At 46.4% G+C, this 16,761-nt stretch overlaps 2 protein-coding genes across 4 annotated transcripts in view; one reads left to right on the top strand and one right to left on the bottom strand.

Moving 5' to 3' along the window:
- Positions 1 to 6,917, top strand: part of ehd4 (EH-domain containing 4) — a 143,245-nt gene extending 136,328 nt beyond the window's left edge. For all 3 annotated transcript variants that reach the window (XM_079262386.1, XM_079262388.1, XM_079262387.1), the window contains exon 8: positions 3,936 to 6,917. In XM_079262386.1, coding sequence (XP_079118512.1) covers positions 3,936 to 4,493 — 558 coding nt within the window. In that variant the 3' untranslated portion in view covers positions 4,494 to 6,917. The remainder of the gene's footprint in view (positions 1 to 3,935) is intronic.
- An 8,256-nt stretch (positions 6,918 to 15,173) lies between these two features.
- hectd1 (HECT domain containing 1) overlaps positions 15,174 to 16,761 on the bottom strand; it is a 55,170-nt gene continuing 53,582 nt past the window's right edge. The window contains 3 exon segments of the mRNA XM_079262223.1: positions 15,174 to 15,850; positions 15,970 to 16,114; positions 16,197 to 16,347. Coding sequence (XP_079118349.1) covers positions 15,713 to 15,850; positions 15,970 to 16,114; positions 16,197 to 16,347 — 434 coding nt within the window. The 3' untranslated portion in view covers positions 15,174 to 15,712.

Genomic DNA, 16,761 nt, shown 5'->3' with positions numbered 1-16,761 from the left:
TTTTCCTCCTTTTCATCCTCTCCCTCCTCTTCCTCCTCTCCCTCCTCTTCCTCTTTTTCATCCTCTTCCTCCTCTTCCTCCTTTTCATCCTCTCCCTCCTCTTCCTCCTTTTCCTCCTCTCCCTCCTCTTCATCCTCTCCCTCCTCTTCATCCTCTTCCTGCTCTCCCTCCTCTCCCTCCTTTTCCTCCTTTTCATCATCTCTCCCTCCTCTTCCTCCTCTCCCTCCTCTTCCTCTTTTTCATCCTCTTCCTCCTCTTCCTCCTTTTCATCCTCTCCCTCCTCTTCCTCCTCTCCCTCCTTTTCATCCTCTTCCTCCTCTTCCTCCTTTTCATCCTCTCCCTCCTCTTCATCCTCTTCCTGCTCTCCCTCCTCTTCATCCTCTCCCTCCTTTTCCTCCTCTTCCTCCTCCTCCTCCGCTTCCTCCTCTTCCTCCTCTCCCTCCTTTTCCTCCTTTTCATCCTCTCCCTCCTCTTCCTCCTCTCCCTCCTCTTCCTCTTTTTCATCCTCTTCCTCCTTTTCATCCTCTCCCTCCTCTTCCTCCTTTTCCTCCTCTCCCTCCTCTTCCTCCTCTCCCTCCCGCTTCCTCCTTTTCCTCCTCTTCATCCTCTCCCTCCTCTTCCTCCTCTCCCTCCTCTTCCTCCTTTCCCTCCTCTTCCTCCTCTCCCTCCTCTTCCTCCTTTTCATCCTCTCCCTCCTCTTCCTCCTCTCTTCCTCTTTTTCATCCTCTTCATTATCTCCCTCCTCTTCCTCCTCTCCCTCCTCTTCATCCTCTCCCTCCTCTCCCTCCTTTTCCTCCTTTTCATCCTCTCCCTCCTCTTCCTCTTTTTCATCCCCTTCATTCTCTCCCTCCTTTTCTTCCTCTCCCTCCTTTTCATCCTCTTCCTCCTCTTCCTCTTTTTCATCCTCTTCATTCTCTCCCTCCTCTTCATTCTCTCCCTCCTTTTCATCCTCTTCCTCCTTTTCATCCTCTCCCTCCTCTTCCTCTTTTCCCTCCTCTTCCTCCTCTCCCTCCTTTTCATCCTCTTCCTCCTCTTCCTCCTTTTCATCCTCTCCCTCCTCTTCCTCCTTTTCATCCTCTTCCTCCTCTTCCTCCTTTTCATCCTCTCCCTCCTCTTCCTCCTTTTCATCCTCTTCCTCCTCTTCCTCCTTTTCATCCTCTCCCTCCTCTCCCTCCTCTTCCTCCTCTTCCTCCTTTTCCTCCTCTCCCTCCTCTTCCTCCTCTCCCTCCGCTTCCTCCTTTTCCTCCTCTCCCTCCTCTTCCTCCTTTCCCTCCTCTTCCTCCTCTCCCTCCTCTTCCTCCTTTTCATCCTCTCCCTCCTCTTCCTCCTCTTCCTGCTCTCCCTCCTCTCCCTCCTTTTCCTCCTTTTCATCCTCTCCCTCCTCTTCCTCCTCTCCCTCCTCTTCCTCTTTTTCATCCTCTTCCTCCTCTTCCTCCTTTTCATCCTCTCCCTCCTCTTCCTCCTCTCCCTCCTTTTCATCCTCTTCCTCCTCTTCCTCCTTTTCATCCTCTCCCTCCTCTTCATCCTCTTCCTGCTCTCCCTCCTCTTCATCCTCTCCCTCCTTTTCCTCCTCTTCCTCCTCCTCCTCCGCTTCCTCCTCTTCCTCCTCTCCCTCCTTTTCCTCCTTTTCATCCTCTCCCTCCTCTTCCTCCTCTCCCTCCTCTTCCTCTTTTTCATCCTCTTCCTCCTTTTCATCCTCTCCCTCCTCTTCCTCCTTTTCCTCCTCTCCCTCCTCTTCCTCCTCTCCCTCCGCTTCCTCCTTTTCCTCCTCTTCATCCTCTCCCTCCTCTTCCTCCTCTCCCTCCTCTTCCTCCTTTCCCTCCTCTTCCTCCTCTCCCTCCTCTTCCTCCTTTTCATCCTCTCCCTCCTCTTCCTCCTCTCTTCCTCTTTTTCATCCTCTTCATTATCTCCCTCCTCTTCCTCCTCTCCCTCCTCTTCATCCTCTCCCTCCTCTCCCTCCTTTTCCTCCTTTTCATCCTCTCCCTCCTCTTCCTCTTTTTCATCCCCTTCATTCTCTCCCTCCTTTTCTTCCTCTCCCTCCTTTTCATCCTCTTCCTCCTCTTCCTCTTTTTCATCCTCTTCATTCTCTCCCTCCTCTTCATTCTCTCCCTCCTTTTCATCCTCTTCCTCCTTTTCATCCTCTCCCTCCTCTTCCTCTTTTCCCTCCTCTTCCTCCTCTCCCTCCTTTTCATCCTCTTCCTCCTCTTCCTCCTTTTCATCCTCTCCCTCCTCTTCCTCCTTTTCATCCTCTTCCTCCTCTTCCTCCTTTTCATCCTCTCCCTCCTCTTCCTCCTTTTCATCCTCTTCCTCCTCTTCCTCCTTTTCATCCTCTCCCTCCTCTCCCTCCTCTTCCTCCTCTTCCTCCTCTTCCTCCTTTTCCTCCTCTCCCTCCTCTTCCTCCTCTCCCTCCGCTTCCTCCTTTTCCTCCTCTCCCTCCTCTTCCTCCTTTCCCTCCTCTTCCTCCTCTCCCTCCTCTTCCTCCTTTTCATCCTCTCCCTCCTCTTCCTCCTCTCTTCCTCTTTTTCATCCTCTTCATTCTCTCCCTCCTCTTCATCCTCTCCCTCCTTTTCCTCCTCTTCATCCTCTCCCTCCTTTTCATCCTCTCCCTCCTCTTCCTCCTCTCTTCCTCTTTTTTATTCTCTCCCTCTTCTTCCTCTCTCCCTCCTCTTCATCCTTTCCCTCCTTTTCCTCCTCTTCATCCTCTCCCTCCTCTTCCTCCTCTCCATCCTCTCGCTCCTCTTCCTCTTTTTCATCCTATTCCTCCTCTTCCTCTTTGTCATCCTATTCCTCCTCTTCATCCTCTCCCTCCTCTTCCTCCTCTCCATCCTCTCTCTCCTCTTCCTCTTTTTCATCCTCTCCCTCCTCTTCCTCTTTTTCATCCTATTCCTCCTCTTCATCCTCTCCCTCCTCTTCTTCCTCTCCCTCCTCTTCCTCTTTTTCATCCTCTCCCTCCTCTTCCTCTTTTTCATCCTATTCCTCCTCTTCATCCTCTCCCTCCTCTTCCTCCTCTCCATCCTCTCTCTCCTCTTCCTCTTTTTCATCCTCTCCCTCCTCTTCCTCTTTTTGATCCTATTCCTCCTCTTCATCCTCTCCCTCCTCTTCCTCCTTTCCCTCCTTTTTCATCCTCTTCATCCTCTCCCTCCTCTTCCTCCTCTTCCTGTGATCTCAGTTGCAGAATGATGGATGGACTTTAACAGAACCATCATCTTCAGCCGCAAAGCTGCAGAACTTCTGATTTTCATTTCTGTTTCTAAAAGTGACGTGTCTGGAAAGTGTAAATAAAACCACAGAAGAAGAAGACTCCGTGGCTCCTTAGTTTCCGGTTTGTTGTTCATTTTAAAGCTGTTTTATTAAACATTTTAGGCCGAAAGCAGCTCCAGCTCGATGCCACAGTCCTCACCTCGCCCACAGCTCGGAAACGCTGCTGCTGGAACAGGCTGGCGGCGGGAGGAGGAGGCCGGGCGGGGCGGAGGAGGCCGGGTGGGGAGGAGGCCGGGCGGGGCGGAGGAGGCTGGGCGAGGAGGAGGAGGCCGGGCGAGGAGGAGGCCGGGCGGGGAGGAGGAGGCCGGGCGGAGGAGGCCGGGCGGGGAGGAGGAGGCTGGGCGGGGAGGAGGCCGGGCGGGGCGGAGGCCGGGCGGGGCGGAGGCCGGGGGGAGGAGGCCGGGCGGGGAGGAGGAGGCCGGGCGAGGAGGTCGGGTGGGGAGGAGGAGGTCGGGTGGGAGGAGGCCGGGCGGAGGAGGTCGGGTGGGGAGGAGGAGGCCGGGTGGGAGGAGGCCGGGCGGAGGAGGTCGGGTGGGGAGGAGGAGGCCGGATGGGTTCCGCAGCGCCATCTCGGCGTTCCAGACTTTGTGCATTCAGACTTTGAGATGATCAGAAATTCTGCTGCTATCATTGTTTTTATTTCTTCTGAGAAAAATCTTCTTCTTCTTCTCCAGGAAATGCTGCAGCACTATGATTTCAGCAAGTTCCCATCTCTGAAGGTTAAACTCATCGAGTCGGTGGATAAGATGCTGGCCACAAAGATTGCCGTTCTGATGGCGATGATCCGGGAGGAAGAGTCCAACCAACCTCCGGCCATGGTGTCGGGCGGCGCCTTCGAGGGCTCCCAGGACGGGCCCTTCGGTCAGGGCTACGGCGAGGGCATCAGCGCCGGGGCCGACGCCGAGGACTGGATCGTCAGCCGGGACAAGCACCGATACGATGAGATCTTCTACACGCTGATGCCCGTCAACGGAAAGATCACGGGCGTCAACGCCAAGAAGGAGATGATGAATTCTCGGCTTCCCAACACGGTGCTGGGAAAGATCTGGAAACTGGCTGACTGCGACCGAGACGGTATGCTGGACGACGAGGAGTTCGCCCTGGCCCAGCACCTCATCAAGGTCAAACTGGAGGGCTACGAGCTGCCCAGCGAGCTGCCCGCCCACCTGGTGCCTCCGGCTCACCGGAAGAACACCACCGCGGACGCCCTGTACAACCACGCCGAAGACTAGACGGACGCTGAAGCAGAGTGGAAAACTCAGGTCCAGATCAGACTCGGTCTGGTGTCGTCTTACGTTGGTCTGAACTTCCACAAACTGAACAGCCGACCCACCAAGTTCTCATGAAGGTTTCAGCTGCTTCATCCACCCTGAAACCATCATCATCATCATCACTCTGAAGACTTTGGAGCAGAAGACTTTTCTTTTTCTTTGTTTCATTTCCCGCAGAATCACTTTCTTCTTCTTCTGCTCGTCCTTAACGCAGACAGAAATTCACCTCCACCTGTAACATGATTAAAATGCGATTCAGTGGAAACGGAATAAAACCAGAAAGCTCTTTATTCCAGATATTTTGTCTGTTTGTCGTTCAGTCGAAGCGGTTTCAGTTCAGACTGACCAGAGCTCGCTTGTGCTCTCAGGTTTAACTCCTCCAGAGTCTGGGTCTGATACATGTTTAAATTATTGTTCTTTTCAAATCCTACTAAATGTTTGGCCTGATGACATACACAGGTTCATCTACATAGTTTAACGCATATTACCTCCATCTGCAGACCTTTGGCCAAAAACATCGTCACGCATAAAGTTGCCCTACTGTTTGTTTTGCTCTTTTTTTTTTTTACTTCAACCAAAAACCTGCTGAAAACGACCGGAAATGACGTCATTTTTAGGCTTCAAACCCTAAAAAGTGCCAAGAGTTTTTGCAAATGAAGCTGACATTTCAGAAGGATTGTTTTTGCTAGAATGACTGTCAGATTAAAACAAGTTTTAAAGGAGACCAAGGGCGCGAAGGTCACCAGAGGACCTGACACTGGATAAGATGTGTGCTGCTTCTAAACATCCCTACACATGGATAACGTTACCAGTATGCTACACTGGTGCAATCACCATCAGCTGCATTAACGTCTGCCTGAACATAGACATAACACAGATCTATGTATTTATGTCTATGAGCCAGTGTCTCCCCAGTCTGTGTGCCTGTACTGGTTTAGTCATTTCATAACTCTTCCTTCCTGAAACCGAAGAGCAGAAATGTGACAAAGAGCAGACATCCTGCCCTGGATGGACTGGCGAGCTGTCCACTGTGTTCCCCACCTTTCACCCAGAGACTGCTGGGACAAGGTCTCTGTGACCCTTCACCGGACTGACCGGATAGGACAAGGAATGAAAGAGCAGACATACTGATGGACTTTCAGGGTAAAATAAACAGATAAGTCTTACATGTCACTTTTTCTCAAACAGCGTTTTCTGGGCTTTTTTCTGAAAGAAGGGCAAAAACAGTCTTCTCACTGAGAGGGACCAGTCCACAGCTGGCGGTTTGTCTCAGAGATGGACAGGTGTACCAGTCCGGGCGTACCTGCCGGGTGTACCACCCGCAATCCTTAGTTGGACTACTAGTGTAGAGAATATATGAATAAAGACTCATCTATCTTTGATTAATGTGCAAACATAAAATGGCTGATTCGCCTGCAGACATTCTCCTTTAGATCTGGGATTCCTCTACAGAATCCACAGACGCAGCCATAAAATCATGACAGGAGACACGTGCTGAGGACTCGCTGCGTGGCCTCCTCTCAACCATACTACCACCAGGAGGGAGAAGAGCCACTCTTTTTTATTAACAGCTGGATAACCATAGACATATCTACATAGGCACTGCATCACGCTGCCTATACGAGCTGATGTCTCATCGCGCCACCATCTTGGATGGGTCTCCATGCGCCTTCAATACATTTATCTGTAAGGTGTAGGTCCAACCACAACAATAACTTCACCATTTTTATCTGATTTTTCTCCCAGTTTGGTTTGTTAAAAAAGGGCAGAGATATTGTTATGATACAGATCACTGTAAAACATTAACAAAGGACGTGCTAAATTATTTTTATCATGCTATTTAACTGAGACATAAGGTATCTACAATATAACATGTCGAAAGGAATTTGATACTAACATGTTTGATTGCTTATTGATGCATTTGGATTTATCTAATTTTACCTGGTCACAGTTTTGTGTGTAATATATACGCGTTGTTCCACAGAAAACAGTTCTGTGGGGAAACTATGTTGACTCTGCAGCAAGACCCATCCAATATGGCGGCGACCCATCCAATATGGCGGTGACGCTGGCCCACTCTCCAGACGCCTCATTTCTTTGGAAAGAAACGTGAAAAGGAAGAACTGATTTATTCTTGGTGGTGATCCGGATCACCATTTTAGTCCATGGGCCAGAGCTCAAAATTTTACAAATTGGTACCACTCAAGGTGACGAAACTTACTTATGATTTTTAAAAAGATCCATGTCTGTAGATGATATTTTGGTATGATAACCCTTTCTAACTGGCAGCTGTATCATTATTATCAGCTCATGAAGTTGCCCGACCCCTATTAGAAAATTACATGTAAACTCTGGTGCATATCCTGGTTACACTTTGGTATCGGACACCTGTCAATGTTTAACAATATTGTCTTTGGTATCATTTTAAAGGGGGGGGGGGGGGGGGGGGGGGGGGGGGGGGTGGAATTATGCGTATAGTGTAGTTTGAATATGTTACTCATTTATTAAGTTTCTTTTAAGTAGTACAAGATATATATTCTGCATAGTTAGAGTAGTTCAGTAAGCTTGCTTTAGCAGATTCATGCATAAAACTAAGTGTTCTGTTCACGGCCTGTTTCAGCTTTGACTGTTGTTATCTCCAAGCTAGCAGTTGTTTTGACTAGTGCTGCCAGGCAAAGGTTGTTTGTGTATGCTTAAAGAACACTGTAGCACTCTGAGCAGGGGCAGAGCTCTCGAGACCTCTCGCCCACAACATCTGTACATGGTCAATAAATTGAACAGAAAACATTTGATTTATAGATTTTTTTCTCATCAGATAAATTCCACGACAGGGGTTCAGTTTTCATTCAAGCTATGATGTGAATCTCTCGGACCAACATAAAGGCCACTGTAGTCCTTTAAACAATAGACAACACTCATTTTTACACAGTTTTCGCCTAAATTATATACTATCTTTAAGCACTGTGTCATCTGAGAAAAACAGGGAAACAAAATATAATATCTGGAATACTCCCAGGGCCATAAGGATTCAGAAAATGTATTATATGCTTATATTCTTATAATGCCAGAGGTGATTATTAACATTAAACTTGAAGAACATTTTCAGATTGTTATTAGATTGAAATGTAATAGGAGTAGAATGAGAAACAATGGAAAGAACATGACATTTTTTTTAAATCTGTGCTCTAGTGAAATTGCTGTCATCAAACAAGGTAATATAAAATCATATTTTCAAATGAAATGTCATAAAATTTTTAAAAATATGATTGTAGACACTATATGATGTTCAGTTAAAAATATTTCACATTGCTAAGGCTAATGCCTGAGATTAGCACAGTTTAGAAGAATCTTTGTAGTTTGTTTTTGGCAAGACAACTTTTCAAGTACAAGCCATGTGTGTAGTTGTAGTCTCAAAACAAATATTTCAAATTGACAGTAAATTATTAATTTCTTTAAATTTGTTGTCTAAAAATTAGTCCTTTACCATATTCCATAAAGGATATATCCAACAGTTGTACTTCTTCTTGCAAACTGATGCTGACTTGACTGATGAATTAGTCAATTCAGTCTAAAATATTCCTGTTTTTTGCTTTATCTTTCACATTTGTTGTGAGTTGTGAGTTGTGGGGGGGTTGTGAGTATGGGGTGAATAACTGACACCCATCAAACTCCCAGCTACCTTTGGCTAAGAGCTAACCAAGCTAACCTAGGATAGCTAATAGGAGCTACAGGTGCACTGTTAGCCAGCTTAAAAACACAGTTGTGCTACTGACAAGTTTGGGTTTTTTTTGGTTTTTTTTTTTTGGTTTTTTGTTTTTGTTTTTTTACAGTGTAATGAAATCCAATAAACCTGATTCTCTCTGCAAAACCCTCTTAATCACATGCATGATCACACAATAGAATTGTTTTTAACATATCTCTTAACACATCTCATATAGTTTTTAGTCATGCGTTTTTAGTCATACATGCAAGTACATTAGTATGTTTTAAATGAGATTCCACCTCACTTGTTTTTCTAAACCATAGACTATATAAAAGATGGGCGGAGGCTCTGTGACGCCACCCATTGTTTCTGAAGAGCTGAATTGAAGCTCGGTGGGCGGTTCCTACCATCGCCATCTTGGCAGGGGCATGCATGTCGTCTTATCCGGAAAATCCAAATATGGGCTAAGAGGTGGAGCTGAGAAGGGGGCTGTGAGCATCATGGTGGATGATTGACATCGCGCTAACTCCGAGCTGCCTGTAGCTAAGAGCTAACCGAGCTAACCCGGAGATAACAGGAGCTAACCAGCTAATGGATGTAAGTGGGCTAAAGCTAAGCCACGTTGTTAACCAGGCTAAAAACCACAGTGGTTCTACGTTCTTCTGACTTGAACCATGAGGTCCGGTACCTGTCAATCAAAAGGACACGCCCCTAAATATGCCGAACTTTGAGATTAAATTACTTTTGAACAGGCGAATTACAAAAAAATTCACTCCCCCCCACTGTTGTCATGAAGGTAAACCTGACCTATAAACCGAAAATGGATTTTTGAACCAGGCTGTCAACATGTTTATTTCTGCCGTAAACATGTTTATTTCGGCCATGAAGTTGGTCTTTTTAACATGGGAGTCTATGGGGATTTGCTCTGTTTTGGAGCCAGCCCTAGCGGGTGAGGGGGGAACTGCAGTTTTATGCACTTCCGCATAGGCTTCACTTTTTCCGTCGGAGGCTCCGTCCATCTTTCATATACTGATATATGATCTAAACTCAGTTTATATCAAAACTTGTTTTGCAAAAGGTATTTCTTATAATACTATTTTTTGAGACTGGTTTTGTTGTTGTTGTTGTTGCTGCCTTTGTCAGCCCTTGAAGTTGGCCTTTGGATGTTATAGTATTGTTTTGTGGTGTGAACCAGCAAGGTTGTTTTGTGACCAAAGTGTTGGTGAAATGTTAAATCTTTTGTTTCCCCCTAATTTATCTTATGTCGTTAATGTTGCTGTTCCCCTTCCCCTAGCAGAGCCGGGGGTTTGTAACATTAATGGGGGCTTGTCCGGCATATTAATGCCCTTGTAAGCTGTAAAGATAAGAATTGGGATTGTTGTATTGTGGTTTTTACGGCTGTTAGTAGAAGTGTGGGTACTGAACATGGCACAGTTTGATCTTGAGTTGTTCCTGAAAAGTCCCTCTCAAGATCAGCTGGAGTGATGTCGCAAAGATGACTTGGCTCCGATTGCAGCCACTTCTCCATCTCTCATCCTAAGCAATATGTTAAAAAAGAGCTTAGGGATCTGGTTGTGAGGAAATTGGTGGAACTTAAGCTGTTGGTGTGGTCTCCACTGCCTGAGGATGAGGCCCCTGGTGCATCTGCTGTGTTGCCGCCCGTTGATCTGTCGCCGGACCGTGCAACTAGCCACAAGACTGAGCATGTGTCTCAGCATGGTTCTGAGGAACCTGAGGTGGATGATGAGGTTGGTGATCGGAACAAGACTCCTTTTGTGCTTCCTCGATTCGATCCTCTCTCTGATAGTGGCTCTGCTGGGTCTAGAGCCAATGCTCGGCTGAAAGTCCAACTTGCTTGACTGCAGTTAGAGGCTCAGGAAAAACACAATTGAGGCAGTTCTAACTGGAAGTGAAAAAGTCTGAAATGGAGCAAACCATTCGGTTACGCCAGCTGGTGCTTAAGTCCCAAGCAAGAACCAGTGCTGAGGATGTGCCTACTGGTTCAGGGGTGTCCTCCTTTCCTGTTCCCTCACAGGACTGACCCTGTGCAATAACTAAATACATTGCTTTCGTGCCAGAATTTCAGGAAATTGAAGCGGATTGTTATTTTGCTGCCTTTAAGTGCATAGCGCAAGCTTTTTGCACTGGCCACCAGATGTGTGGTCCTTTCTTTTACAGTGTAAAATTGACGGTAAGGCACAAGAGGTTGTAGCAGCGCTCCCTCTCAGTGATTGTTTAAACTATGACGTTGTTAAGTCTGCTGTTCTGAAGGCCTATGAGCTTGTTCTTGAGGCCTACAGACAAAAATTTAGATCTTATAAGAAACCCCCAAATCAAACTTATAGTAAGTTTGCTAGGGAAAAGGGGAGCTTATTTGATCGATGGTGTGCTGTTTGTAAGGCAACAGACTTTGACTCCCTGCGAGAGAAATGGTCTCAACGATTAGAAATCAAAAATGTGTCACAAGCCACTTTAATGAAGGCCCTCGAGAACAACTCATGTTCTCACATCATGGAATTGTTTGAAGACTACCTTAAGTTACTCAGAGGTAAAAACAGCAGTCTCTTAAGCTTTTGGATGTCCTATTTGGATATGGTTGATACCTTGGTGGGATTTGTCAGAGCATCCAGAGAGGGAGATTGGATGTTACATCTGGCAAGTATTCAAGTAATGATCCCATGGTGCTTTGCATATGATAGGATGAACTATACACGCTATCTCTCCTAGTGTTATGCCCAAATGTCTCAGCTGTCCATCACACACCCAGATGGGTACATGGAATTCATGGCAGGAGGATTCTCTGTTCAACTAGGTTCTAATAATCCGTTTGGCCGGATCCCTGTGGACCAAGCTATAGAAGAAACAGTGAACAAAGACACACAGACAGCTGGAGGAACAAAGGGATTCAGCTTAAAGTAAGGAGCTGTGGCCAAATCCACAAGACTCCAACAAGCAGCTATCACACCACTGCAATTGGCGGCCTCTGCAGGATACACCCGGCTGTGCCATCCCCTGCCTGTGATTGGCCCCTTCCTTGGATGGCTGGCTGGAGCTTCCCTATTTAAACCAGCTTCAGATGAACATTCAGGGCAGCTGTTGTTCTGGCGTGGAACAACTTGCCACTTTGAAAATCTTGAGACTGTTTGATTTTGTTGTTGTTGCTGCTGCCTTTGTCGACCCTTGTAGTTGGCCTTTGGATGTCTGGTTTTCTTTGGTTATTGTATCGTTTTGTGACCAAAGTGTTGGTGAAATATTAAATCCTTTGAACAGGTGACAGATTCAGTCTTCAAGCAGGTCTTCCATGAGGGGGCACAGAGTCAAAGGACTGATGTTGTGTTTGATGTGTACCACCAGACTTCAATTAAAAATGCTGAAAGACTTAATTCGGGAGCAGACAGCGCTATGCACTATAAGACCCTGGCAAGGGGGCACTGCATCAAGCAGTGGAGAACTTTTCTGTGCAGTCCATCCAATAAGACTAGTCCCATCAAGTTGCTAGTGGAAAAGTGGAAAGTCCCACAATACAGAGAAATGTCCTGAAGAAAGTGAAGGACGACATTTCCTAACAAAAAACTTTCAGTGAACTTGGGCAATCATGGGATCTGAGTGAGGAACTGTTTCAAAGAATTGAGGAGTTTACGGCACATGTATGATGGTAACAGAAGCACTGGTGAGGTGAACCAACTACGCAACCAGCTCTTCTGTTCTAAAAGGGGCAATATTGAGTGTAGCCTACTGCCACCATGTAGGGACTGTCTCTTCCTGCATGTTGAACGAGCAAATTATCAGGCAGCCATCTGGAGGAGCAGTCTGCAGGCTAACCCTGTGGTCCCAAATCCTATAGAACATGGATGGAAAAGATGAGGGGAAGCTAACCATTTACTGGATGTGCTCTGCACCTGCGCCTTATGTAGTTTTGGAGCTGCTAACATGCAAATGTGTGCGTTCATGCACCCTGCCTAGCTGCACATGCTTATCAAATGAACTGGCATGCACAAACATGTGCAAGTTGCAGACTTGCAGCAACCAAAAACTGCAGGACGATCCAAAACCTGTCATAGAACTTGATGAGTCAGATGAAGAGAGTGATGAGCATTTTGAGTGATATGTGGTGATTCTGAAGTTAATTTTGTTCACCATATTGTTACATAAATTTGTTAAATAAATAGGTTCAGTGTTTGTTATTAAACCCAGCTGGCTTCTTATGTTTTTGTGATGTCATTCATGTCCTACAGTTGCATAATATGAACGTTTGTGACATTAGCTTAATGGCTGTATAGTTACAGTTTATGAACTTCCAAAAGTAGATCTTCTGGTTTAATGTTAATAATCACCTCTGGCATTATTAGAATATAAGCATATAATACATTTTCTGAATCCTTATGACCCTGGGAGTATTCCAGATATATTTTGTTTCCCTGTTTTTCTCAGATGACACAGTGCGTAAAGATAGTATATAATGTAGGCGAAAACTGTGTAAAAATGAGTGTTGTCTATTGTTTAAAGGAACTACAGTGGCCTCTATGTTGGTCCGAGAGATTCACATCTTAGCTTGAATGAAAACTGAAACCCCCCCCCCTTTAAAATGATACCAAATATTGTTAAACATTGACAGGTGTCTGATACCAAAGTGTAACTAGGATATGCACCAGAGTTTACATGTAATTTTCTAATGGGGTCGGGCAACTTCATGAGCTGAATAATGATACAGCTGCCAGTTAGAAAGGGTTATCATACCAAAATATCATCTACAGACATGGATCTTTTTAAAAATCAGAAGTAAGTTTCGTCACCTTGAGTGGTACCGATATCTGGTCTGGCCCATGGACTATTTGGATCCAGGAACTTTTAAAAGACCTTGGTGGAGTTTTTCTGGGTAACTACTGAATTAGTTTTGTCATACAAGACAAGGGCATCTATGTATGATCTTTATGTCTATGTTTATGTCTATGGGTAGAACGACGTTTACGTACGTGCAGAGAGCAGCCACGATGACACATCGCACTAACAAAATCAAGTTTTTCACTTTTAGGGGTTAAAAAACACAATTCAAACAATAAAATGACATTTAAAGGTTAAAAGCCATAAAATAAAAGACTCTTTGGTTGTTTTCAGTCATTTTCTAAGAACTTCACGGATTCTGTGAGATTGTAGATATGAGCACACCGGAACAGGTTCACGTTCCTCCAGCCAGAAAAAAAGTAAAATGTTATAAAAACGGATAATCTGGAGACAAAATGTTTGTGTGATCAGATTTCCTTATTGATAAACAGAATGAATGATCCAGAAACAAGCAGCAGTAGGAACAAGACATGGAATTCAGGAAAACTGTTGTGTGATTTTCTTCTGAAACAGGAATGTGTGGTTGGTGGAAAGGTCAGAGTTCACCCGTCAGCAGTCTGTTTCCTCACATCACCGACCTCTGCTGGTCCAGACATTCCTCCTGACTGGACTAGGTTCTGGTCCATGGACCAGGTCCACATGTACCGCTCCACATCTCCACATCTGTGCTTTAAACACACATTTGGCTTATTTCTGACTTTTTATCATCTTCACACACTGAAGCCTTCCATCCACACTTCCCATCATCTCCAGTAAGACAAAACCATGAAGTTCACAACTTGCCTCCAACTTTAATGTGTACATAAATATATTTATATATACTGCTAAAAAAAAAACCTAAAGGGAACACTAAAGTAACACGTTGTAGATCTGAATGAATGAAATAATTTGATTAAATACTTTGTTCTTTCCATAGTTGAATGTGCTGACAACAAAATCAGACTAAAATGATCAATGAAAATCGTATCAACCCATGGAGGTCTTGATTTGGCGTTATACTCCAAATGAAAGTGGAAAAACACACTACAGGCTGATCCAACTTTGATGTAATGTCCTTTAAATAAGTCAAAATGAGGCTCAGTAGTGTGTGTGGCTTCCGCATGCCTGTATGACCTCCCTACAACATCTGGGCATGCTCCTGATGAGGCGGTGGATGTTCTCCTGAGGGATCTCCTCCCAGACCTGGACTAAAGGATCCTCCAACTCCTGGACAGTCTGTGGTGCAACTTGGCGTTGGTGGATGGAGCGAGACATGATGTCCCAGATGTGCCCAGCTGGATTCAGGTCTGGGGAACAGGCTTTGTGACAGACCCGTATAGACCCGGACAAACCCAGAAAGACCCAGATAGAACCGGACAGACCAGAACTCTTCAGCAGACGCTGATGGGTTAAACGTTACGCAGCAGGATGTTTGCTCTTCTTCTGTGGTGAAAACATTCGCAGCTCTTGCAACCAGGAAGCCTGAAGTGAAGCCACTTCCTGTTTGGGATGGTCCGCCACTCCATCATCATCATCATCTTTATCCTGAATGTCCAGCGGTTCCTCTTGAGTCCAGAACTTTTAGGATCTTTGACCAGTTTAAAGCTGGTTTAAAGTGGTTTCCTGTATCGAGCCCAAGCTGCTTCTGGTTCTAACGGCGCCGACCCGGAGAAGTCCAGGTCTGCAGGACACACCCAGTCCATGGACCAGAACCCGGTCCATGGACCAGGACGGATCGGAAGCGGCTCCGATGGAGGAAAGCTGAGAAAACGTCAAGCAACAGATTTAGAAGAAACTGATGGAAAAATTTATTCACCTCAAATTTGATCAGTTTTATAGAAAAACAATAGAACCAGAACTGGATCCCAGACCCAGACCCAGGGCCAGATCCAGAACTCCTCATGCATCACTGTCTCTTTCAACTGATCCAGTCCAGGTCGCCTCAGGCCCAGTTGTAGCTGCGACACCCTGAGGCGTTCTGGACTGGTACCAGTTTAGAGACGAGAACCTCGTCCACGGTCCGACTTCCACCAGAACCCCACATCTTCCATCGTCTTCCTCCCCCCAGTGACGGCGCCGTGGGTCGGGTCCGGACCACAGACTACAGGACTCGGAGGTGATTGATACTTTGCAAACATTTTAATGATTATTTCTGATCAGATAAGTCTGAAAATATCTGACTTCAAACGGAGTTAAATAAAGTTTTTAATATACAAAGAAAATACAGCGAGCTTCTGTCTGCACCTTCATCACATGCTCTCTGAACTTTGACCTTTCATCTGGTCAGAAACAACCCAAAAACTGCCCACACACACACACACACACACACACGCAGACAGGAGGAGGAGGTGAAAACAGGATCTATGAGTCGAAGCAGGCACTAAACTGAGCGAACTGAGGATGAGATGAACACACACACACGCGCGCACACACACACACACACGCCTGCAGTGTCGGAGCCAGAAACCCACGGATGATGCCGCAGGTCACGGGGGGGGGGGGACATGAGGACAGGAGCTTCCTGTCATTTCTGCAACATAAACTCTTCCTCCAGCAGCAGGAAGTCCGTCCGTCTGTCCGACCGCCACGTGGCCGGCAGCTGCGGCCAGACGGACGGGACGATCTGAGGAGCATGCTCAGTGTGGCGGCGGGGGGGTCAGTTCAGGTGGAAGCCCTTCTCCATGGTGGCGGCTAACAATCGCTCCCTCATGATGTCCTCAGACGAATACTCGGGCAGCTTCAGGTAGTGGACGCAGGTGTTGACGGAGGGATAGCTGGAGTCTGTGGCGTCCACCTGGGAGGGGGGCGGGGCGAGAGAGGGGGCGGGGCGAGAGAGGGAGAGGGGCAAGAGAGGGAGAGGAGGTCAGCTGAGAGTCCAACCTGTAGACGGGTTTGTGAGCCAATCAGACTCACCTTCCTGACGATGGTGAGGCGGGGGTGGAGGTTGGCGAGGCCACCGGGGGGCAGCGTGGAGCAGCCGGTGGTGAACTGCAGGAAGGCCTTCCTCTCATCTGAAGACATCCCACACAACACCCTGACAAAGCGCAGGAAGCCAGGGCTGGGGAAGAGCAGCGGCTGGTTATTCGTCTGGACGTGGTTACAGAGCGGCGAGCGAACGGCGAGCGAACGGCGTACGCTACCTGTCTCTCGTGTAACCCAGCTTTGGTTCAGTGTAGTTGATGATGTCATCAGCCGTCCAGGAAGGTGATTGGTTGCCACAGAGGATCATCTGCACCTCTTTATGGCTGAAGGAGCTCAGCTTCTCCATGGGAAACACCCGGTTGAAGCCCTCTGAAGAGACGACAGGTCGGTCAGAGGTCAAACGTAAAATCACCTGAAGAAGTCGGTGAGGATGAGGAGGAACATCTTCCTCTTTTTACACAGGAAATGTTTTTACTGCTTTATGGGGTTGGGAAAATCAAACCGAAAATCGGGATTTTTTTGCTTCACAATTTTAAAATAGATTTAAAAAAAAAAAAAAAAAAAAATCCATTATAAAATTTTTTGTTATTTTGTTTTTATTGATATCTTTTCTGCCGCTGTCATGTCTTGGGCATGACAGCGGCAGAATGAGGGTCTGGCTGCTGTGTTGTTTTTTCTAATTGAAATAAAAGAAAAATGAAAAAGTTAATTTATTTTGTTTTTAATCGACAATCAGCAATATTGAAGAATTGTGAGAATCGCAATTCAAATCGAATCGGCGGC

This window comes from Telmatherina bonti, assembly GCF_933228915.1.
Source record: "Telmatherina bonti genome assembly, chromosome: 22".
NCBI classification, from domain to species: domain Eukaryota; kingdom Metazoa; phylum Chordata; class Actinopteri; order Atheriniformes; family Telmatherinidae; genus Telmatherina; species Telmatherina bonti.
Note: the sequence above shows the minus strand (reverse complement) of the source record. Positions and strands in the feature narration are given on the sequence as shown.